The sequence below is a fragment of the Protobothrops mucrosquamatus genome, unplaced genomic scaffold (genome assembly GCF_001527695.2).
Source record: "Protobothrops mucrosquamatus isolate PMUCROS unplaced genomic scaffold, P.Mucros_1.0 scaffold_310, whole genome shotgun sequence".
Lineage (NCBI taxonomy): Eukaryota > Metazoa > Chordata > Lepidosauria > Squamata > Viperidae > Protobothrops > Protobothrops mucrosquamatus.
This window is the reverse complement of record NW_015386386.1, coordinates 566,878-593,321: the sequence shown is the minus strand read 5'-3', so window position 1 is coordinate 593,321 and position 26,444 is coordinate 566,878. Positions and strand designations below refer to the sequence as shown.

The window sequence follows — 26,444 nt, the reverse complement described above, 5'->3', positions numbered from 1 at the left end:
CTTGGGGTTGGGAGGGGTCTCCAGAAAGTAGAACGGCCTGTAATCCTCTTATAGTTTGTTCCTGATGCTTTCACTGGTGTCCCACATTGCCAAGCCCTTCCCAGGCAACAGATAAGCTGAGGATCAGAATTAACTTTCCTGCAGTGAAGCTGGCCATTAAATAAAGCTAAAGTGAATTAAGCCCATCCTCATCTGACATATGGACAGATGTATAGGGCTTCTCCTCCAGAATTGCTAAACACTACGGCCTGATTATGAGGAAAGTATGACTGCCTTTGCTACGCTGACTTGTTTAAAAGAACACTTGTCTTGCCAAATGACTTCAAAGAAAATAATAATTTAGTCCCACTGAATTATTTTGCAATTGTTGTGAACTTTGGCTCCCTCTTGTGGTAAGTAACATTATATGTGGTATATATTACAAAATAAAAAAATTGAGATCATTTTTTGAGATCAAGAGCATGAGGCTATGGTAATGGGATCCAAATGTGGTGTTTATAAACTGCCCTGGTGAATTTATGAATTCATGCTCTTAAATCTGAGAGAGCAACATCCCAAAAAGCTACAAAAGGGCTTACTTTGGAAAAATAATACTGACTGCAGGCTGGGCAAATCTTTTTTTCCAAAAAGGAATGTATTTGTTAACACATGCAGTTCAACAGATAGTATTCAAGGAATGTAAGGTCAACAGAAATATAATTTAAAATACTCAAAAGTAAAAAGGTATATATATATATACACACACACACACACACACACACACACACAGAGAGAGAGAGAGAGAGAGAGAGAGAGAGAGAGAGAGAGAGAGAGAGAGAGTGAGTTGCATGTGTGTGTAATGGAAGTATATCTAATATGTGTCTTAGCAGATCTCATTACTGTAGAATGTTTTTCTAAAAAAAGGACATAGCAACTGAAAAAGGCCTCTCTCAAGTCATCACCAAATGAATTTCAAATTTCCTTTGAAGACTGCAAGATTCAGACAGATTTACTTTTAACATGGTCCACGGCCCTTTATCACATTGCTCCTTCTCACAGTTTTTAAGCAGCACGCCTTTCCAGGTTTTGACATGGTTGCTTAATAGAGGTAACTACTAGATTAGACATTGACCTGTTAGTTTCCACTAGTCAGCAATTTAAAATATGCAACCTTTAAATAAGCTGTTTGAAATCCTCCCCAAATGCCCACAATATTCTCAGCTCGCTTATGAACACCAATAACCCTACTTTTGCGTTTATGTATGTTGCAACTACTTCCAAAATCCACAATCAAGGATCAGGATTTCAAATGTTAGTTACTGTATAAACATATGACATTATTCCCTGCCACTGCATTTGCTCTCCATGGGACATTTTTGATCTTTGGCCAGCCTTAAGTAGTAGATGGTGAAAGGCCAATTATTTCCTAAGTTGCTGCAATTTAATACACATTCACCAATGCTGAGAGAAACAAGGCAGAAGGAAGTTTAGCTATTAAGCATCTCATTCAATTGTGAAGGTCAAGCTTAAATACCATGATATTACCATGAACAGGTTTGCTAGAAAGAGACTCAACTGCTCTTGCAATCAGTTTAAATAAACAGACCAATCCTTTCCCAAAACCACCTCAGAGAAAACCAATTCACATTCCTAATGTGTCATTTTATTTTATGTTTGATTTAGTTTTCAATCAAGGATCAGGATTTCAAATGTTAGTTACTGTATAAACATATGACATTATTGTTTGAAAGTTGCTAGATAATTGGATATAAATATTTTAGATTATTGATATTTATAAAATGCATTCAACCTCCCTTCAGCACTGCTTATAGGTGGTTTATAAAAACAATATAAATACTGTATACAAACCACAAGCCAGCACACATACTTTACATCTGTTATAGTTCTTTAACCAAAATATTAGGTTTATCTTGTTATTCAAATTTGAAATACTGTAGTTGCTATTGGAGATTTATGGAAACTAAAATTTGGAAGTTACAATATTTGGTTAGAAGAAGTGCTGATAGCAATATTGTCATACTATGATATGACTTTTTCACTTCGTATGCACTAAAATATAACAGTTGTACTGAAACATAATACACCTTGATGTTTGTTTGTTACACAAACTTAGTCATTATTGCTTTAAACCATACTTTGTAAGGTAGTGGGGCAAACCCAATCGTTATGGTTTATTTAAGAATTGGTGGCTTATTGTGATATAGTTAGCATTTGAGTAATTCAAGGAAAGGGAAGCCAACCTTTTATTTACCAATCTTATAGTACTGGTCATATAGTTAAGTATGTGAAGAAGACAGATAATAAGTAATAATGTATCAGATAGTGGCAGACTTCACTTAAAAGTATGAAAAGCTAAAAAAAAATAATCTGGTTGCTTTAATTTTAAATTAAAATTGGCTAACCAACTGTAACCAACAGATTTTTGAAAATATATAGAAAGGCCAACAAAACTGATGTTGACTCTTTACATTAAAATCAATGCATACCCACACTTCAGTTACCACAATACAGATATTAGGGTAACAATTATAAAAATATTGAGGGTTCAGATTTTCAAGATAATTTAATTAGACAAAAAGTCACACAAACAGAGTCTGATGAGCCATAAGGTTGATAACAAGATGTAGTTTGCATGTTCAGAATTTAAACGGATTATGGGAAGAGGCACAGACATTCAACTTAGTTGCAACTGCTTCTACAATCTTCATTACACCAACTTGTTTTTATAGGCAGAGTCTGACCTTGATTGCAGACATGGATATAAATTCCAATTAATCTAGAGAGACAGAGACATACACAGTATGCTCCCAAAGCATGCTATTGCATGATTAATTCCATTTCAAATTGGGCATGGGGAAGAAAAAAATCAATATCCAAGTTCATATTATTTTGATTCCATTGAGATCTGCACTGCTATATAATTGGTGATAATTAACATTCTAATAAGAAAAGATATAGAATAGAGGAGATTCTTCCTTTCCTCCCAGGCTGTCTATAGTAATACAACTTTATATGTGGATTCTTATTTCTCATTCTGATGATTATAGACTTTAAGAATCCTGAGCATAGATGTGTAATGGGGGGAGGGAGGAGGAGGGGGAGGAGGAGAGGGGGAAGAGAGAAAGAACAAACCAAACCACACAGGACTTTAAGCATACGCATCATCGGTAATTTGATCTGTGCTCCGGAACAGAATGGTTAATACTCTACTTGAACGACATGAGCATAACTGCATATCAGTAATGGCTCTATGGCTTTGATTCAGAGATACAACTCCATCCAACACAATTGTGTTAGGAATCCAACACAATTACAACTATTTTGTTCATTGCATCTACCGTTTATTTAATACAAAATGTCACCTGATCTGGGCTTTGAGATTACAGGCTGATCTCAGTTTGTAGCAACAGACTTGTTACAACAGCACACAGTATACCGATACTTTTCCACTGCAGAATATTCATTTTCTATACCACCCATTCACAGAAGAATAATCAAGCATTAGAACGTTAGGTGCTCCTCTGTAGATGTATCTTAAGTATTAGAAGGTTAGATCAGGGATCTATATAGCAACATGTCTTTCACAATTAATCAGTGATAGATGTACTGTTGAGAAATCCTGTGTGTGCTTAACACCAAATGTTAGCTATAGCTATGAAAATTAGCTATACTAATTTTAGTATACAGTAAAAATACTTGTACAGTATCACTTATACATAAAATAAAAAAAACAAAAAGCAACACTCAGTGCAATACTGCAAACTGTTTTGATTATTGGTGGCAACAAAAAAAAATAAAAATCAAATACAGTTTCAACAACCGTATGTCCTGTTCCAAGACTCAGTACACAATTGTTTCAAGAAGTAAATGCTGGTTAATATTTTATCCTAAAAACGTCCAAAAACCCACAATTTGATAAAGGGTCCCCTTATATGTTGTATGTATACATTATGAATCTGTTTTGTGTAGTTTTGGGATAGAGCTTCATTATAGGGTGAAATTACATTGACGCTAACTATATATGTAATCCATAAACATTACTGAAAAGTTCAGGTAGGATAGAAGAAAACATTACTTTCTAAATGTGGATATGTCTTGTAATTTATTTTTAGAAATGTTACCATATATATTTTAAGAGTGCTTCTTTTAATTTCTTACTTAATAGAGCAGTGGTGGCGAACGTATGGCACAAGTGCCAGAGGTGGCACTTGGAGCCCTCTCTGTGGGCACACGTGCCGTTGCCCCAACCCCACCTCCCCCCACGGCCCTGTCCACACCAGCAGCTCCCCTGGAGGAGATTTGCCCCCAGGCACGGCCCGCTTGGAGCAGCGCAGCCAAGGACATGGCAGCCGGGCACTGGGGACAAGACTCTACCCTTGCGCCCTGTCGCAAAAAGTTGATGCTGCGGGGCACGGGTGAAGGGTATGGCTACCATGGTGCTGCTGGGCCGCTTGGGCAATCTGCAGCAGGCCGTGGAGGTGGTGGTGGGTGGCCCTGCGGGTGGGTGGGGGTGGGGCAGGGGTGGAGCAGTATGAGGGTGGTGAGGGGGTGGGGCAGTTTTTGGGCACTTGGTCTCTAAAAGGTTCACCATCACTCTAATAGAGAATACCTTCACAACAGGTGCCTCCAGCTAGTTTTGCTGTTATAAACATCTGGACTTTTAACACTTTTTTTTTTTTTTGGAAAACAGATCATACTGGAGGAGAGTAGTTTTACAAATGCCAGCTTTCCATTTAAAAAAAACAATGTTTCTCAACCATTCAGGTTGAATTCCACATATCTTCAATTTGCCAAGGTTGAGAAATACTGGTTGAAAACCATAAAAAGCTAGATCTGCAAAGAGTGTAGTAGACAGAAGGAAGGTATCCGTGGGGAGACAGAGATATCCTGGCTTAGACAATACTTAGTATGTAAGGTAGTATTTTGAAACTACAATATATTTAAAACATTTGCTAACATGCCCACGACTCAGTAATAGATGTACACATCAATAGCAAGCCCTGTGGCTTTCAACTACAATGTTGGGTCATTGATTTCTTTAGGTTGAGTGTAACCCCTTCCCAAGTAGCAACTTCCCCTAATTCCCACTCCCAGGAACAACTCACCCATAATATTTCTAATTGGATAAAGACGATTATAATTTTGGTTTATTCTAAATATTAGCAACTTACTTGATGAAAAAAGTAGTTCCCATTGAGGTGGTGTCCATTTCCCAGCCTTTGGGCATATCTGAAGAAACAATGATACCATTAACCTATTAGCAATAGAAAAATTTCTGTTCCAAGCTGTTATGAACAAAATTTTAGAAACAAAATTTTTAGAAACAATATTTTTCTATAGGTTTTATAGAACATTATTATGTTTTACTATATCTTTCTGTTTATGCTAAGTAGTCAAAATGGACAACAAAATTTAAGAAGAATCCCCCCAGAATAAATTGCATATTAAAATGAGTGTAAAATGAATTATTATACAACAGTTACAAAGTAAGAGCTAAACTGCAAATTGTATAGGAAGCAATGAAAAAGAACAGTTAATCAGGATCAGACCTGGCTCATATATGGATGTACAACCAGCAAAAAATCCTAGGGGTGTGTGCGTGTGTGTGTGTGTGTGTATGTTTGTGTATTAAATCGGAGTCAGACATTGTTTATAAGAATGTACATATAATCAATTTAATTAGTTTGAGGATAACTTTATCTAAATACATTACAAACAAATCTAGGCAACATCCACAGTATGTAGAACATTAACAAAAGATGTATTATTCAGGCAAAACAATTAGATGGCAATATATATTGATTTTAGTCATAAGGCCAAGAGCACAAGTATTTTTGGCAGATAGTAATAATGCAATTGCAGCTCTAGTTTAATCTTAGTTGCTACATGTAGATGTACATGGATTTGATTTCTTTTTCCCAGTACACCAGTAGAGGTTTTCTTAAAATAAGAAATCAAGCCTTTTCTGTGCATCCATCCTTTAGAGAAAATATTAGCTTTCAAGGATCTCCCATCCCTTGGGGCTTTGAAAGCTGCCTGGTCAAGTTCAATATCCCACCTTATTAGAGATACCAGTCTAATCAAATTCACAATCGTTTATCATTTTGACAATGCCAATAAAATACACCCCCTAGCCTGATTTGTCCTCTGTATATTATTGTCTGCCCCCTTTCCTTACCTGATGCCAAGAAGAATTTTATTTATCACCAATTGTAAGATACAAAAAAAGAGGAGAGAAAAGATTGCTCAGTGTGCATCATATTAACTGCTCTCTCCAATCACAGAAGAAGGGACCTCAGCTGCACCATGAGGACTCTGATTATTAGGGTTTTTTTTCTAAAAAGAATACCTTTTGATTTTGAGATAAGAAAGAAGCAAAACCCATACAAGGACAATAGCTTATTCAAACCAAATGGAATAGACAAAGGACTTTGCAAGCTTCTGAGTCCTTCAAAAGCTTTCATCAGGATGAAAGCAGAATGAGGAAAGAAATCGCATGTTCAAAAATTAGATCAAAATATTGTAGCTATGATATCTGCAATTTAAGCTGAATATACGGACTTTACCGTGAAAATAAATAAGCAATCCTCTGGTTTTTCATATATTAAAATTTACCATGCATCCTAGAGACATAGACATTCTGAAAACATTTTCTATTTCTGAAAATATGGAGGTTAGCTGTTTCCTGGTTTGAGAAGTTTATAAATGTAGCTTGATAGATGAAACAATAAAATAATGTTAATGTTTTTTAAAAAGTAAGAATAACTATAATCTCTGTACTTTAAATGTAATCTACAGGCAGAATTTGGATTCTGCAATATCTGTTTTTCACTCCACCCCGATTTTCACACAATTTGCCAAATGAAATCCAAAATGGGTAAATGTACCTTGGCTGAATCAGGTTAATCTATCTCACCTGCAAAAAATTTGGACTACAATCAAGAACAAACCTGGAGATCCATGAGTGAATCCTGGTAGGAAAGTGAGTTCCTTGATGAAAGAGGCCTTCCTAACAACTCTCCAACTTCCTAATTATAAACCTGATTTTCTGCTATTTGGAATGTTGCCTCTCAGGAAATTGTACCTGAAGCGAATTCATCTTCATCTTTTCCCCTTCCAGCACATATACAGCTTGACTTTTGGAATTACACAGCAAGATCCCTATTTTTTCCTTACTATATTTTGCTTTTTGGGATAGCAAACTGGCTCTACGTCAACCTTTCAAAATAGTCTAGACAAGAAGCACCAAGCATGACTACTAACACTACTTTATTGGAAGGTTACAGTAACAGTATTTTGCAATTATACAAGTATCTCTCCATTCCCATTTATTCTATTGAAAACTAGGAATGGTCCCTTCTGAGATGCTTTCTCTACCTGCCACCCCTCCTTCAGACACTGGCTAAGCTGCAGGTCTTCCTTCTGTCTCCCAAGGTCATTCCCACTACCATTACACTCCAAATGTTAAGGGACTGCAAATTCCAGAATGCTCAAGATATTTCCAGTTCTTATCTGGAAGATGCCAATGCAAGAAGGACAGTTAATCAAAAGAAGCATTGAATTAACATTAGTTACACTGGGAGAAAGAGGGCCAGACGGTAACAATGACAGCACATTATGTTTTCCAATTTATATTTACAATTTGTCTTTCCTTCAGCAGGGTGGTAAAACTGAATGCAGAATTCATCTTCATATCCATACTTGGAAGTTGTGCACTCAGAATCGTCACAGAGACTAGAAATATTTATTTGCAATCAGCTTTGTCTCATATCTATCTGCTCCTATAACTTGAACTCAATATACTTAGTTCCAGACACTGAAGATGACTTTAAAATGTTTGTCATTGCAAGGTATATCAAAGGTCATGGAAACATTTGTTTCCATTTGTGAAAGGAATGTGCATTTTAAACATGCTATCTAGGTTTCCTTAGTACACTCAATGCTAAAAAAAACCCAAAGCTGATATTGCCCAATACATTTCTGAAAAAAACTGAACAATCTTGCAAACAAACTTTTAGTTTAGATTTCTCCCCTAAAATCCCAAACATATTTTTGTCAGACCATGCTGCTACTAAATCAAGGAGCTATAGGTGGATGGTACAGGTGTATTCCACCTTTTCAAAGCATCTTTCTGCATTCTAATCTGAAATGCTGAGCAGCCTTATTGTGTAGCCTGCTATAATCCCAGATTCTTATAAATATAGTATAAAATGTCTGGCAAAGTTCAAAGTGTGAGACACTGTCCAACATTGATGGTTTAAACTTTTAAAAAAAAAATGTTGTGATACTCTGGAGTAGTAAGTTGCAATATCCTGCTGCTCAGACTAAAAAGTGTGCTTAATCAAACTTTTATTTAAAAGGGATAACAAGACAATGATTTTGGTTACTTGTCTTCGTACTGTTATAGTCTCTTTTGCTAGTCTGTGTTCATTCTTTTTTTAGTCACAATGTTCTGGTATTATATTATTAAATATTTAACATCTACAAAATTCTAGGTTTAGTATTCATCTGAGAGGTGGCAATTGCAGTCCCCCAGTTCAACTCCTTGACTGGAATGCAGATTGCAGGAGCTGGTTAATTGGGACAAAATGGACATGCCTTCAAATGGCTAAACATCTAGATGACTTCTCTGCAAAATATAACTTAATAATTTAAATATCGCTTCAAATACCGCCATAAAGAAATTCTTCTTGGTTCTATAAACCTCATACAGGTAATCCTCGACTTACAACAGTTCATTTAGTGACTGTTCAAAGTTACAATGGAACTGAAAAAGTGACTTATGACCGTTTTTCACACTTATGATCGTTGCAACATCTCCATGGTCACATAACCAAAATTTAGATGCTTGGCAACTGACTCATATTTATGACGGTTGCAGTGTCGTGGGGGTCATAGGATTGCCTTCTTGAGACTTTCTGATGAGCAAAATCAATGGGGAAGCCAGATTCACTTAACAACCATGTTACTAACACAACTGCAATGATTCACTTAACAACTGTAGCAAGAAAGGTTTTAATATGAGGCAAAATTCACTTAACAGCCATCTCAGCAACATGAATTTTGGGCTCAAATGTGGTCCCTAAGTCAAGGACTACCTGTACATATTCCTCATCCAAAACAAAACCCTGAATATTATGCAAATATCCTAAAAGAATGTTGTATTAAATTTCCCCAGGACACTAGGTAGACCTCAGAAGTCCCATAAATATAAACACAACCACATAAAAACAGTTTATGGATAATAGTATAAACGTTGGAGCACTAGGGTTACTTTTGTCCTAGTCCAATTTCAAAAGCTTTGTTCTAGTAATCACTTCAGACTTCTGAACAAAAGAAATCTGTTTCCTTGGTGGCTTGTGATGAGGAAGCAAGGAAAAGAAGTGAGGAAAATATAGAGGGGAAAGAAAAAAAAGATATCAGAAACAGACAGAATAGATGGTCTCCCATCACTTGGTGTTCTTTACTATTCACTGGTAACTGATGAGGCCTGCCAGAGATAATATTTGAAGGAGGATGAACATCAACAGAGAAAACATTATAGATCCCTGTTACATAGAATTACAACCCAGTATCCACCAAAATAACATTGGTCAATCCAGCTTGAACTTCACACATGAGTTTTGGAAATTATTTTGAATGCCGTTCTCATCCAGAGCATTAGCCAACAGCAGCTTTTCTCAAGCTGGAGCTTCATCTTAGTCCTCCAATCACCCATGGATGGCTGGGGAAAAGGAATCGGAAGAGCAACACATCTGTATGACACCAGAGTGAAACAAGTCAAGAAATGTTTTATTATGAACAACAAGTGAGGAAAACTGCACAATAGCAAATGTCAGCTATTATTATAATGAATGCATGGTAATAAAAGACTATGGTTTTTTTTCTTACCTGGCCAGGAAAAGTGCCCACTCTGGATAGGATAGCCACTGCCTGGATGTGTCCAACAAGTAGATTTTGTTTCATCACTATAAGCAAGTCCAAACAAAATATTAAAATGTATGGAACATCATTTTCAATTTCAAAGGTCAAGAACAATTGTCTTCCATCTTAGCCCAGTATGCTTATGGCTAATTGTGATGTCAGAACAAAGGTTATACCAACTATATATCATAATCCCCTTTTAAATCTTGCTACTTTTCCCAAAAACGTACATCATAGACCTGTACTTGTATCAAGAGGAGAAGAGATATACACAGAGAGAGAGAGAGAGAGAGAGAGCTCATTCTCCAAATTGCATCTTTATGTATCTTTAAGGGGCGAAAAGACATCCAAACAGTGATAGTTGAGCTATCTCTTAGGGCACAGAAAATTGGAACAGAAAGTCAAATGGAGTATTGGGGAGGGGGGAGACATAACTGCCAAAATTAGAAACTGGAAAACTTTACCTTACCACCCTTTATTGAAAGAATTTGTAATTTTGTCATTATACAATGCTTTAAAAAGCTCATGATATTTTGCATATTCTTAGTGATGTAAGGAAATTAACAAGGTTATTTATCTGACCTGTACATCTTTCCCACCACTCGACTCTGGGTGGCTTGTATATACCCTATTCTGTAGATCAGATTAAAAATATACATATATATCAAACATCAAATTACATTTCTCCATTGAGGAATAATACAGAATTCTATATAAATCAAAACCACACTACAAGCGGGAACATTATTCAATATAAGTATTTCCAAGACTTGTTTGAAATGCAAAGTTTAATAGCCCTTGAAAATTCAGCAGGGTGGAAGCCCTCTAAGTCTGATGTGGGGAATAGAAGCTGAGGGGGGGGAGGAGTGATAAAGCCATTTCATGAGTCAGAAGCAAGATTTGAAATGGCAATTTCCTGATTCACAACTGAGTTTCTTAGGTTACGTTCCTACAGCCAATCAGGGGCAAAGCCCCATGGAAATCAGTGGAATTTACGTCTACTCAGCCATGTGTTGGATAGCATTGTTTAGGACTATTTGACACTAGCTTGGTAGATAAGAAACACAGCAGGTTCAGCAAACCAGATAAGGAACTTTTCACAACAAATCTAATACTACTTTTAAAAAAGTGGGGGAGGGTTTGTTTAGAAATATAACAAGGCAGGATAGAAAAACAAGAGAACCATTATCATTAAATTTTTATTTCAGATTATATAAACAAAAACAAAATCTACTTTTAGGTTGTCTCTCTAAGGACACATACAAACAAGTTCATTAAATTTAGTTCCAAGTAAGTCATATATAAAAATTCCCTAGATGCTTCATGCATCACAGTAGATTTAAATCTAGTTCTTCTGTTTTGGAAAGAGATCCTGGTTTTTTAGAGAATATTTTTACATATATCTCATTATCAGCAACCTAAGAGCATAGGGACTGAAAGAAATAACATATGAGAGTTTGTTGAGCTATATCCAGCTCAGACAATCATCCTCACAGCCTGAAGAACTACAGAAAAACAGCAGCAACAAAGCACAAACCAAACCTACTTGATAAAGAAGATTCTCCCGTCCCTGCAAACTCCATAGGTCCACTTGCCAGGCAGATCAAGCCAGTCAATATCCTCAGTGGCCATCAGTCCCTTCCACTGCAAATGCCACCAAAAAGGAGAGGGAGAGGCCACAACTGTCTCTCTCCTCAACTGATCTTCACCCGCCTCTCGCCCCTTCCTGCTTTAAGCAGAAAGGGAGCACAGAGATAAAACTAAATCCACTTGAGCCAGTCCTACCAGAATGCAGGTAGGTCAGCCTTTCCTCAGAAACTGTTTCACTGCAAATAGCCCAGGAGGAAGGGAAAAAAAAAAACCACAGCACCTGGTTAACCCTTTTGAGGCCTGATGGCCGACCTTTCATTTAAAAGCTGGCAGACAGAGAATCCCTTCTGGCTGCTAAAGAGAAAAAAAATTCTGCAGGAGTCTCCAGAATGCAATTTACTTCCTCTGCTGCCTACCATTCAGTCTAATTGCCACAACTTAACTGGGGGAGAAGAAAGGCAGTTTTGTCTGGACTTCTTTCTCCTTATTAACTACTTCCCGGTGTCTACATTTCTCACCTTGAGGAAAGGAGGTATTTCACTTTCATGCTCACTCTAGTCCTTAATTACTGCTTATTCACTAGGAAAGGTGGGGTTTAAGGCTTATTCCTCAGTCTATGCAGAAGGTCATAAAGGCTTGTTCATCATCAATGATAGCTTTTCACGATTCTTGGTGAAGGGCAAAAGGGCAAAAGACAGCTTGTCATATTTAATTCAGGAAAAGCAGCTTGTGCCCCAAAAAGCAAAGATGACCAAACCAGATTTCAGTTCCCTTTAATTAAGAGTTCCCCCAAATCCTCAGATATTCTATTTTAATTGGGCAAACTATTGGCTATTAAGTTGTGTCCAGTAAGATACATGAGATGAAGAATGAGCTTTGATTAGGGTTTTAATTTGAACCTAATGACAGATCATAGCTGAGGCATTATCAACTGCTCCAGACTTTGTTGTGGAAATAATTTCATTACCAACTGTATTCATTATTTAAGCAAGAAATGCAGTACAATAAGCAGAACAACATTAAATGAAGGATGCTTCCATGTGACTTTTCCACACTTCTCAATTCTTTCTTTTCTGCTATAAATTATATCAAATTAGTTTCCATGCTTCAGAACAGGCTCACAGATAATTTTATTTCATATGATTTATTTAGTTGTTGGCTTTGGTTGTTGTTGGTTCTAATTTAGGTCCTTCCTTCCTTCCTTCCTTTCCTTCCTTCCTTCCTTCCTTCCTTCCTTCCTTCCTTCCTTCCTTCCTTCCTTCCTTCTCCTTCCTTTCCTCTTCCTTCTTCCCCATTCCTTCCTTCCTCCAACTCATGATATTTCTCATGTATAAGTCACTGGGAATACTATACTACATTGAAAGGTACACAACTATATGAAATTCCTGTTGTTTGAATAATGAGGGAGCACTGTTCAAGTAGATTACTGTAGACTAGGTTCTAGCTTTAGATCTTTATCTCAGCCCCTATTGAGGCCTACTGGAGCAGACTGTAAATAAATATCAGCTTATCATGCAAAATCTGAATGGGATGTTTTTACTAAAACATACAGTAATGGACTTGCGTTAATTTTGTTTCCTGCTAGAAACTTGTGAGTACTGAAAAACAACAGATTTAAATATATCAGCTTGAAACAATTACAGTGAAAATTATAGTAGCAATATTGCATGAAACATTGATGTGCCACATTGCCATCTCCAAAGTTGCTGGACTATTTTCAGAAAATTAGGAATGGGGTCTTGTTTCTTCAGGAAGCTTATGACGATCCAGAGATAGAAATGCTGAAAGCAGAGACCAGAAATTGAGCCTTAATGTAGCTGAGCATTGAAACTGGGATCACACAGTATACAATATTTAGCTTCATAGTGGGAACTTTCAGCCATTAAGGAGTTAATTTTTTTCCTTGGCAAGCGATGGGAGATTAAGTAGAGAGGGTAAAGCATCTGAAGGCAGGGTGGCCTGAAGACAAAACAAACTGAAGCCCAAATAACTCTTTATTAGAAGCTTTTTCTCAGCTGAGGGACAAATCTGTAAAGATTATTTTAAACTAAAGTGTGTACTTTTCTTTGTTCATTGTCTTTTGCCTGAAAAGAAATTGCTGAATTGAATTTCTGGTACCTTTTTTGAGTATTATGACTTATGTTGAATTCTAGTGAACTGCTCATTCAGAACTAGTCATTAATTTGATGTTTTCTTGCCTCAGCTGGTTCAAAACTCTTATAGGAAGAGATTTTTGTTTAGTAAATAACTAACAATAAAGGTAATGTGAATTTCAATATAAAACAAGTGGGGACCATATACGAACCAAGAAGGAAATAACTACATAATCTTGAAGCTCTTGGGTCACATCCGAACATCAAAAAGGACTAAGTTTTCTGGAAAGCTTAGAAGAGTGGAGTATAAGAAGAAAGGATCAAGATTCAACTAGGCATTTATTTATGTTTTATTAAACTAGATTTGCATAGCAATCTATCATAAACCATTATTTACAAACCATAATGCTGGCTTCATAATCCACTAAGAAAAAACAAGGACATGATGAATGCATAATGCACTAAGAAAAAAAAAACAAATTCATTACTATGTGGATCCAGCCACTGTTTTCTAGATATTTCAAACTGTGATTCACTGTTCCTTAACAAATCATGTGCATCCTAAAATTTGGATTACAAAAGAAAGGCTTAATGAGCTGTCCTGAAACCACAGATACTGTAGTTTACAAATCACAATTGCAAATTTCACAGACTAGGCAAAATCAAACCTCCTTATGGCATAGCAACTTGGGTGAACCTATCTGGGTATACTAATCATAAAGACTGATTTGTCTTATTGGAAGGGGTGGAATTTTACCATCTATTTCTTTGTCAATTGCCACACAAGTTACTGAAAAAGGAGGTAGAGCATTCATAATGCTATTTATCATTTCAGTGTTTTTTCTTTCATTTTTTGCAGCCAGATAGGTGGATTCCAAATAAAAGCAACCGTTTGAAAACAAAATATACAACCTTCCCATTTTCTAACGAAACTCATCAAATTGTGCTATTGCCATATTGTGGAAAGGAACATTTTGTTTTAGAATATTCACTACAGTCACTTAACCTCTCAATGTTTTCTGTGCAAAAACAAGTGCTACTAATAAAATGTAAAACTGCAATGATATAGAGTGTTGAGCTTTATTTTAAAATGCCAAATAATTGATTGCTAAATAAAATTGCTATACTTTCAGGTAATCTAGCTTGTATAGAGAAAGATAACTTTTTAATAGTGGAAGAAGTATTTGGCACACAGAAGATTAGCAAGAAGAAAACTGAGAAATATCTAGAAGCTGGTCCCACCCAGGCTAGACTGATCTATAACCTCACTTGAATATCTATGATACAGCCATTTGGGAGTGTGGCCTTTATTTCTCATAATAAGATGAGAATGTCCTTCCATTCTCCATCATTCTGTCAGAACTGAAGAAGCTTCTTGGATGAGAAATGTCTTCAAGAAAAACCAAAGAAAGTCCAGTTGCCTTTGGAAAAGCATCTTTGGAATATTTCCTGATGAAACAGATAAGGACATCTTTGACTGTGTCAAATTTTAGCTTCCCGGAGAACTTGGACATTTTAAGCAATTGGAGGCATGTTTCTGGACTCAAGTTAGTAAAGGTTAAAAACATATTTTAAGTACCTTAATAATACATCCTGTGTATACATGATATATGGATACCATACATAGTTTATTATTTATGAAATTTGACAGCCAGAACCAAATTCTAGGCAGCTCATCAAATTTGCACAATAAAAATAGCATAAAGTCATAATGCAATTAATGCCTAGAAGAACCATATTTTCACCCGCTTCTGGAAGCCCATAAGGGTGGAGCTATTCCACTGCAATGAACAAGCAACAGAGAAAATGGCTATCATTGGCCCTTTCCCACTGTATCCTTGGTAGTTGGGAACCCTTAGCAAGTGCTCCATAGTTGTCTAGGTTAGCCAGGCAGAAAGTATTGGGAAAAGGCAGTCCCCTAAGAATTCGGATCCAAAACCATATAAGTTTCTATAGGTAGTGAACAGGACCTGGAATTACTCTCAAAAACATACTAGTCATCAGCACAACTCACTTAGCAGAGAACGGTGTAGCAGTACCACTACTGACCAGTCTGGAATGCAGACTTAATTTTTTTTACAGAGAAATCAATGCAAGCTTATGGTGTTTCTATGAAATGATAAATCAAAGATAGAAACGACTATTAAGATTCTAACAAATTCCTGTCCAATATCAAAAGTCATCAATTGCAGTGTCATCTTTTATGAAGAATCATGTCAGTTCTTGAAGAAAAATGGACAGAATGGTTAGATTTGCTTGCTCTTTTATTCAGCTCAGTCTGGAATATTGGGGCTGAGGGAAGAATCCCGACCACAATCTATCTTCCCCTTCACTGGCCAGAACACCCTTCTTGGGTCGTTAAAGTACCATCAAGGCTACAGCTGTTGATAACACTACATTTCAAAATATGACAATATTGCTGAATTTATGACTTTTTAGCTGTTGTTGGACATGGAGGCCAACAATCTCCAATCCTCCCCTGGAAGGCAAGAACCTCTCCCAAATTTCTCAGAAAAAAAATACTGATCTTTTTCTCCCATGCACAAACACACAAACACCATTCTTAAGCATTATTCTTGGAATCTAAAACTGTAGTGTTATCAAAGTCATTAAGAAAAGATAAGAAAGCAAACCTTATTGGCTGTGCATAATTTCTGCAATTTTTGTACCATTTTGATTTTACGTTCTGTATCAATTGAACTAAAAAAAAGTGTGTTTCGCTGGGAAATGTTAGAAACACAGTAATGCATTTATTCAGAAGGGAATACAAACTGAACTGGCAGATGAACACCCAGCATTCAGAGGACTTCTCTTCTTTCCCATATTACTGTTATTATTAACTTCTTACATAACCTGTTTATTGTATATTTAAGCAAAGTTTTAATTAAATCTTCCCTAAGTCACACTAGTTCAGAATTCGCATTCCTGGTGGAAAGTGGCTTACCCCTTCCCTTCCTCCTTGTTTCTTTTATATATTCCTCCCTTGTCTCCCACAGAAAAAGAAAGATTTTAATTTTACTGAAGGATTGAACTTTTAACGATCAGTGAAGGAAAGCCAACTGTTCATCAACAAATGTAAAAAAAAGCCCATGTGCAAAATAGGGATTTTCAAGCCTCTGGAGATAATGTAACTGTATTAAAATGAAACGTTATCTGAAAACGTTTTGTTAGTAATGCTTTATTGGGAGGGGGGAAGCAGATGGTAAAATGGTGATGTGTGTGTGTGGGTCCTTGGGGCTCTCTGAGCTTGGTTGTTTTCTTGGAGACATTTCATTACCCAAACTAGGTAACATCATCAGTACTCAGAGGGCATCAAAGATCCCTCATTTCAACCCAGATATGAAAGGTACATAGCATAAGCACAGTGTTCAACAAGTTATTAGAAACTTGTGTATTTTGCATTTGCGTAACAGTATCAAGTAAGAAATTTATTGTTGAATGCAGAACACATCTTGAAACTGTAGTTTTACTCCCAAGGTTTTACCCTATAATTGTGGCTGATATAGAAGAGATAAAGCTTTCTAAAACTCCTGTTATGTGACACACTACTATACTGACACTTTTATACTACATATTCAAGCCATCCATTTGCTAAAAGGAACATGAGAGCTTAGTTCCATAACCATAGCAACAGTCCACTTTTGAAAACAGTCTGCAATGTTGTTTATAACTGAAAATAATCATGTACACTTGTACTGATTTTGTAGACTACAAATTCCTTCTTCGACGGAAGGTTCTTAGAAGGAACCAAAATAATTATATCTAAATTAAACACTGAAAAAATTAGATCTACATGCATTTCATAATTCCTAAAAATAAATCATTGACAATTGGATTGCACAGATATATATTAAGTTGGAGAAATGTGTATGCCCTGATTTCTTTTTCCTTCTACCTCCTGGAAGAATTTCCCCCCTCACAAAGTAGAAAGATTGCTTAAACAAGCTATCTTTCCCCAAAATGCTCTTCTCCCCCAAGAACACCCTGGGCTGGTTTGTGCTGCTGTGTGAAATTGGCAAAACCCTTGATCGCTTTTGTCCTATTAACTTGTGCTATCTGAAGTGGCTTCTGGCTTGCAGCCCCCAGCCCCCTAAACAAATGGCAGGCACCAAGACATTCCTTTCAATGTGTATTACCAATTGTGTGCTTGCTTACTCTTCTGTATTCTCTTCCTCTCCAATGAATGTAAATACAAGCATTAATTTCCCATTGCTAATTACCCCAGAATGGAAGTGAGAATTCCAAAGGGGTGGGGGTGGATGGGAAAAATGGCTATAAGATTTACCCCCTTTGCCCAGCTTCCTGATGAATCAAGCTTCCCTGCTGTTTGGGATCATATTCTTCTGATGATGTAACCCAGAGGTCCCCAACCTTTTGGGTGCCAGGGACTAGTTCCATGGAAAGAGGTTTTTCCGCAGACCAGAGGGTACGTGGTTTTGTGTGCTGCCTGCATCTTGCAGATGGGACTTTGCTTGTTTATGCGAACCGGTTGCTGGCATACTGCGGCCTGGTACTGGTCCACGGACCGGGGGTTGGGGACCCCTGATGTAAGCATTCAAGGGTGATTTCTTAAAACTTTTTTCAAGATTTATTTTTATTCTTCAATTCCCTTAGCACTGTCTTTTTTTGGTATTCATCCCACAAGTTTTAAATTAAATGTTGATACACAGATTAATGAAAAAATGCATACTAAATCCCATGGATCAAATTCAGGATTGGAAAAATAAAAAAGTGAGCAAAATTAATTTAACTCCATTCATACCTACTTTGTGAATTTGTACTGTCAACTCTGACCCCTTTTTGCTATTAACTTGTTAAATGAGTTGCGGCAATTATTATGGAAAGATAATTATATTGAGACTGCAGAGCATAACAAGGAGAAAAATACTACATAAAACATTAATATGGTAGTGTCATCATTTAAATTTACTGTTAACAATTCTGATACATCAAAACAGAAAAGAGTACTGTCTCAAAGCTATCTGGAGTATTCCTCAGAGAATCCAATTTGTGAACTGAGTCAAGTGTATCATTATTGCCAATGTTTTTAATTCTAAATATTTTGAACTTCTATTGTATTTCTCTTGCCATTTTAAACTCTTCTGTTAGCTTATGTGCATACACCAGGAATAGATCCAAGAGAATTGAGAAATTTATTCTAGCACCCTTTTAAGACAACCTTGAATAAAGCAAATTCCATACCTTGAGTACTTAACAATACTTAGAAACTCCAAGTATTTAATAAAATCAAATTATAAAAGCATTTCAGCACTCCCAAACTACCAAAGAATACTCTATTTTAAGAGCTACAGCCCAGTATCATGGCTCAAGTTTCCAAACATTTTAAACATGTAAAATTTCTTTATTACAATCTAGATTAGTTTTAAAGTGTTTTATTATATACAGAAATATATTTAAATATAAACCACAATGATACAATCAAATCTCTTTAAGCCTGTATATACAAAGTTTTCTGTCTCTTGTTCACCTTTCTAAAATGATATAAAAATAAAATTCTGATACAGTTTTGATTTAAAGTTTTAGAATTAGTTTTACATGCCTTGTTACTTAAATTTATAAAGACATCCTTCATTATAGCACCATTAAATCATTCTACAGAGAAAAAAAGCCATGAATTTTTATTTCATGAATCTGCACTCATTAAATGGCTTCAGACTGAGAAACAGAATCATCATTCCTTCCAGTAGTCAATAACTGACCAATAAAAGACAATACTTAAAACAGTATCAAGATAGAAAATATTTCTATCCTCTGTGGTTTTATCTTATGTGTGTTTATACAGAAACTAAGTTCCAAATACACAAGTGTGCAACTAAACTGGAAATGCCTCAGATAGCACAATGAAATTTTATAGCAGTGCTTCACAGGACCTTTTTCATATATCAAGTATTCCACGTATGAATTATCTAGACTATTACATATCAAAATGTACTTTTGTGTTATATCGAAAATGTTTTTTAAAGGACTATTTATTTTATTAGAATTTATCTGGACTAAACCACAGAGTGCTTGTCATTATAATAAACAATTGTATAAACATGAGGTCAGTAAAACATAAGACAGAAAAAAGTAAAGCCATTTCTTATTGTGTTAAGTACATATTGCAGCAATGGATATTACCAGTATACCTTCCTTCCTTCTAGAGAAGTACATCTAAAACTAATCAATAACTTAAACCAATGTATTTATCCCAATAATTCTGAATACTGGATTTATAGGAGCTATTTGGAAAGCATACAATAATCCAAACATGTATTCTGACTAAATATATAACATTAATAATTACTGCATTAAAAATATTGATAGAACCATCCTTAGAAATTATTACATTGCTGTTAAGTTTATACTGATTATTTTGGTAAGCTCTGTAACCAATCAGCATTACAAATATTAAATTCTATGATTTTTTCCTATAAATTTGAAATTTCTAGAGCAGACTGCAATCAAATCAGTGTATTTTGTATTTTCCTTACTACAATGTTTACTGACAGCAGATTCCTTCTGAAATAATAAACAGAAGTGCTACAGAATTTTGGTGATCTATCCACAGGAGCGGATAGCAGTATCCATTAGACTGGTATAATGCCAAAAGTGGGGAAGAATGTGTTACTAACCACGTTAATGGTGGTTCCTGTCATTAGCAGTCCAATACTGTTTGCAATTTTACTGTAAAATATACAGCATTCTATTCCAACTAAATAATCTCTAAAAATGCAAGAGATACTTTTATGCAGAAGAGTTTTGTTAAAATCAAATATATAAGAAAAAGACCAATGAGAAGTAGACAGTATTATTGTATAAATTCATTTCAATTATAGGAAATAAGATTATTACAATTTTCTGGTATATACAAATGTAAGTACAGGGTGCAATTTACAAACTTTAAATCAGAACTGCATTGTTAGGTTCCAAACCCAATAAATACACTTGAAAATATTTTTCCCTTTTCAAAAGTGCAAAAATTTGACACATTTCTTTTCTTACATATATATGTGAATGAGACAGAACACACACACACAAATGCACAAGCAGGCATGTTTGGATTGGCTTTTGTAAAAATAGATAAACTATTATTAGAAAGGATCACTTATGCACACACTGGATGTTCAAAAGACTTATTTAAACACTGCATCCAGTTTTTATACCATATTTGTTGGCAGAGAATTGAGAAACAGTTTTACAATTACTCCAATTCTGAGTTTTATACTATTAGAGGCAGCTATCATTTTTAACAGATGTCTTGAAAGATGCTCATAAACATCATTAAAAGTATTACCCTTGATAATTAATAAGGGTTTAAAAAATATCAGAACTTTCATAACACACTTCCTGGAATCTATTACGGATTCGCTGCCTGTGCTCTACTGTTAAGCAATATCCAATAGCATCTTCAGTCTCCTGAATTCGTTTATGGAATCGGCATCCATCACGTGCAAGCTCTTCCCAAGGTCCCTTGCGATCTTCCTCATTGCTTACATAATACTCAGTAACTTCTTCAAGAAAAGTCACCTATGTAAAGTATAAAGTTATATGAAATTAGCAGACATTTACATGATGCTTTTTTATAATATATTTGATATTAAAATAAAAACTTAAAGGTATATCTATCATTCATTTGGGAGAAGGAAGAAATGTCCTTGTGGAAGAGAATGCTATGTACAATATATATTTAATTTGGTGTTTATATGTTGTGGTACAATCTAATATCTGTTACTGCTTTTTTGCTAGGTTATTAAAATTATCTGCTATATGGAAACTTTTCACATAAAGAAAATTGGCTGTGTTTGAATGTATACTTTGATATGCTGTGAATTTTTCTCAACTATGAATCATAGAGCTGGAAGGGACCTTGGAGATCTTCTAGTCCAGAGGTCCCCAACCTTTTGGGCACCAGGGACCGGTTCCATGGAGATTTTTCCACGGACCAGAGGGGACGTGGTTTCATGTACTGTCTGCATCCCGCGGATGGGGCTTTGTTTGTTTGCACAGACAGGTTTCTGGAATGCATCAGCCCGGTGCCGGTCCATGGACCGGGGGTTGGGGACCCTGCTCTAGTCCAATCCCCTACCCAAGGCATGAGGTTCTTATACCATCCTGGACAAATGAATGTCCAATCTTTTCTTGAAAACCTTCAGCAATGGAGTACTCATAACTCTGGGAGGCAGGCTGTTCCATTGGTTAATTGCTCTGTCAGGAAATTTCTCTTTAGTTCCAGGTAGACTCTCTAACGAGCTTCCACATGTTGCTTCTTGTCCTGTCCTCAGGAGAATAAGTCAACTCCCTCATTTTTGTGATTGTCCCTCAAGTACTGGAAGACAGGTATCATATCAACTCTAGTCCTTCTCTTCACTAGCCTAGACATACCTAGTTCCCAACAATTGTTCATCTTACGGTTAACCTCCAGACCTCTTATCATCTTTGTTGTTCTTCTATGGCCCCTCTTTCAAGGGTCTCAGCATCTCATTTGTACCTTGGTTATCAGAACTGGATGCAGTATTCCAAGTCCACACTAGTGTAATATAAAGTGGTACTATAACTTCTCATGATCTTGATGCTATCCCTCTGTTGATACAGCCTAGATCTGCATTGGGGCTTTTTTGGCAGCTGCAGCACACTGCTGTCTCATACTTAAGTGGTGGTCCTTTAGAAACTTAGATCCCTCTGTTACTGCTTTTGAGCCAGGTACTGCCTATTCTATACTGTATTTAGTTTTTCCTGCGTAAGTGCAGGACCTTATTTTTCTCACCACTGAACTGCATCTTACTGGATAGGCCTATTTTTCTTCTCTGTCAAGATCTATCTTTCAAAGCATTCTCAATTCCCTCCATCTTGGGATCATCTGCAAAGTTCATATGCTCCCCTTTAATCCCGTCATCTAGATCATTTATGAAGATGTTAAAGAGCACTGAGACCAAGACAGAACTCTGAAGTACCCTTCTGCATGCTTCTCTAATTGTAGATATAGTTCCATTAAGGGCTACAGGCTGAGTGTGGTTGATCAGCCAATTGTGAATCTATCTGCTACTGCTATTTTCTATCCTACATTGTTCTGTTTTACCAAGGAGTGGGCTGTGCTCTACTGTGGTCTGTATTGCTATTGTTTCTTAATTGACTTGACCTGACTTTTGTTGCTTCTTCCATGTTAAGCTCAAATGATTGATTTATAAAAGCACTAGTTATATATGACATTTACTTGTAAAAAGAACTGTTTATAGCAATTAAAGTTCAATACAATTTAGCCATTTAAGGAAATTCGATAAAATATATTAACGTACTAGACCTTCAAAATGTTAAAACAGTAAAAACCCAACAAAGAATTATAACTCCTCTCCCTTCCTTCATTAATATAACACAATTTGAAGTCATAAGCTGCAAACTAGAATACTTTACCTTGCTTAACAATCTTTCTCACTTGCTTTTGTAATCAAGTCACAAGCTTGTATTTACGTGGTCGTAATAAAACAAGTTGTCCTATATTACTTGGCTTTTTTATATAGCACTAATTATTCCAAGATAATACCTTCATACAAAATGATAAGTTACATCAGCTTCTCCCTCTGTGCCTTAATCCTTTCTTGCCTTTTACATCATTCCATAATTCTCTCTAGGGTACCATTACCAGGTCATGCAATATTATGCTATATATTGCATACAGATCTTCGTTAATTTTCTGTGTCACTAGAAAGATACACAAGGGACTTGAAATTTGTTTTGAAAGTAGTCACTGAATGATTTACAGGAAAGGCTAATCTAAAATACACAATTTTATATCTTTAGGCATTTCTGAAAATATATTATTTTATTGCATCTTTATTTCCACTAGCTCTAGAGTCTAGACAATATAAATTAGATGCAAACTGTATTGTTTAATCAGAAGGGAAAACTAAAATGGCAAAAATGCTAAAATATCATTAGGATACAAAATTCATAAGATTAGTCTATCAACCAAGGGGAACAAAGACTTCTAGAAGAAGAGCACCATAAATTGGTCACATATACTTAAATTAGGAGCAGTAGATAATTAACTTTATTTTCTTTATAATAATCCACTATGCCACTTCATAAAAGCTAGTGCAAACTAGTGGTTAAAGCATGAATAACATGTTTTGGATAATTCAGGATATTCTCAACAGCTGCCATGCCAGCTAGAGCATATAGTATTCACAGTTCAAAACATGTGGCAGACAGCAGATTGTCTACAACTGGGAAAGCATGTCCAATTCATATGTCTGTATATAAAAGCATATTTAAATCTGACATCAGACATAAAGTTCACTGGATGCTCTTTGACCAATAACCACCTCTAAGCCTACTTTAGTTCACATGTTTACTATCAGAATAAAACTGGAGGTGAGATTTGTACTTCTTGAGGATTAAGAGAATATAACTGTCTTAATAAAAAGTAGATCCCTTATGTTAAAATCATAACACTGTTACATATGCTGTTATTTTTCTTCAGAAAAAGAAACACTGCAGGGAACATTAATTTTCAAGACTAAAATTATTTAATTCCAAATTTTCAATCTAAGAACAATTTACCACGATGACTTTTGCAGAATATTCTATTTCAAGTATAATATAATTAATGCTCTTTTGAAAAATCTGAAAGTCACGCTTGGGAACTACTTTAAGCACTATATCTGCTTTACCAAATGGAGTTACAAAGAGCAGGCAGCTGCGGAAAACCACACAAACTTGCACTAGATGGTACTACTTCCAATTTAGTAACACATCAGCTGGAGGAAAGGGGGGAAGAGAGATGTCTTAACATGGCCTCAGAAAAAGCCAAGTGGCTGAATTGTGTTTTGTTCAAAAAAACTGTACATACTAGAGGATGCATGACACAATTCCCATTAGTCACATTTAAATCAAAGAGCCTGGCCTTTTTTGCATTAAATGCTCCATTTTAATTAAATCAACAAAATAAAGAGTAACTGAAATACAAGGAGTGTTCTTAAGAGCATATGAAAGGGAGACCCTAATTTTCATTTTCGAAAAACCTCCAATTACTTGTAATTCTTAAATCTTTTTATTTTGTCAAATTAGCAAGCAGAACGTTTGCTATTATAACTTGGGTACCTGAGACCAAAATTCTCAATTTTAAAAAAAGGCTTTATAATCTGAAAAAAAGGAAGCAATTTACTAGGAGGCGGGATAATACAAACCACAAATTCAAGATTTAACTTTCATTAGAAATTCAATCCACTGCATAAACCATATGCTTTTGCAAAGGTTACCCCATATTTTTGTCAAGCAGAACAAAAATGAATCCACTACTGAAAGAATCTCTCCAGCATTAACAATGTGAAAATAAAAAATAAGCATACCTTTTTCTTCTTCTTACGCATTTCCCTACAGAGGACGCCATACCCAGCATTTTCAGTGCCTCCGTTATCAAACAGGTGAAGCTGACAGCTAAATAAGATACTATGTTGAGAGGGGCTAAGGCTTAAGCGGGTGGATCCTTTCAAGTCACTTTTCCCTTTCTTTCCTGCAGTCTGGAATTGTGCCTTAAAATGGAAAGGGTTATAAGGATCGTCCAAGTTAATAAAAGAATTCCACAATTTCAAATTTTCAGATTCATCTAGGCTACCAGACTCCCATTCGTCTTCCTCGCAAGAACTTTCACTCCAAGAGGAAGACTCCTCTACCACCTCGCTTTCGTTTGACTCTCTTGTAGACCCTTCCTCGCCCACATTCTCAGCAGTCTGCAGAGCTGCTGTGAAATTCCACGGGTCGTATGGATCGGGGCTACAGAAGGAGTTCCACAGATCGTTGCTTTCTCCATCTTGGCTTATTTCCGACTCTGAAAGGGATCCTTCACTGTCAAAGCCGTCGTCGTCGTCTTCCTCCTCCTCCTCCTCCTCCTCCCCGTACCAATCCTCCTCCTCCTCTTCATCATCATCGTTGTCCTCCCCCTCGCTCTCTTCCCCGCTGCAAGCGCCCCCCAGAATGTAATCGATCAGCTTGTTAGGACACGCCGGCCTGGCCACCGCCGGCAGGTCGGCTTCTACATCGGAACCAACTGCCGCAGCCGCTTCCCGCCCACCACCGTCCCTATCCAGAGACTGCGAGGTCTTCGCGAGATCCCGCTCTTCTTGGGCTTCCCCAGCACGCTCCTTCGGGGCCCAGGCCTCCCGCAGCTGCTCCTCGACCTCCAAGCTGTGGTAGCCGCCGTCGGAGTCTGGCTCGTCAGGAACGGCTTTATGTGGCTGCCACGGGGCTCGTTGCAAGATCTCGGGAAAGTGGGCTCGCAGTGGTCCGGGCAGGGAGTTCTTGTCCGTGCCACCCAGCACGTAGGAGGAAGAGACCACGCGCAGCTGGTGCTGAACGGCCAAAATGGGAGGCAGGCCGGGAGTCTCCCACACTGGCACCGAAGTCTCCGGCGCGGTGGCGTGGACCTCGGAAGGCAGCCAGAAGAGGGGACTAATCGGGCCGGGCAGGAGGCGCTGCAGCAGCTGTGATAAGAGCCGCAGCAATGAAAACGGGGCGTCGGGTTGGGGAGCCGGCAACGAGGGCGGGCAAGCGTTGAGGCGAGGGGCCGCCTGCTCGCCTTCCCTCAGGGGCTCCATGGGTGGGATGCTCCTTACCTCAGCGCTTCCACCCGATGTGAATCGGCCGCTTTTGTCGGCCTGTGACAGCTGAAGGGTTTCTAAGAGTGAAGAGGCCTCTCCCCGAGCTGGGCCATGCCATCTTTTCAGCGAATGGCGGCGACCCTTTTGGCTTTACACAGCACGTTCCGCGAGAAGAGTAAAATGGCGGCGGTCGGAGAAGAGAAGAGCAGTTAAGGCTGAGGGCGGAAGACCCCTTTCAGGA

General features: G+C 37.0%; 1 protein-coding gene across 1 annotated transcript; it reads right to left on the bottom strand.

Annotated features, from left to right (window-relative positions):
• Positions 1-18,984: 18,984 nt before the first annotated feature.
• PPP1R15B (protein phosphatase 1 regulatory subunit 15B) lies at positions 18,985-26,200 on the bottom strand. Its single transcript, XM_029287341.1, has 2 exons — positions 24,956-26,200; positions 18,985-21,137 (listed from the first exon to the last, which is right to left on the bottom strand). The coding sequence occupies exons 1-2, from the start codon at positions 26,198-26,200 to the stop codon at positions 20,925-20,927; spliced, it is 1,458 nt and encodes a 485-aa protein (XP_029143174.1). The 3' UTR covers positions 18,985-20,924.
• Positions 26,201-26,444: the final 244 nt, after the last annotated feature.

Coding starts and splice junctions, on each gene's coding strand:
- PPP1R15B (XM_029287341.1), bottom strand. CDS start 26,200: ATGGAGCCCCTGAGGGAAGGCGAGCAGGCGGCCCCTCGCCTCAACGCT. Junction 21,138..24,955: donor TGCGTAAGAAGAAGAAAAAG/GTATGCTTATTT, acceptor TACTTTACATAG/GTGACTTTTCTTGAAGAAGT.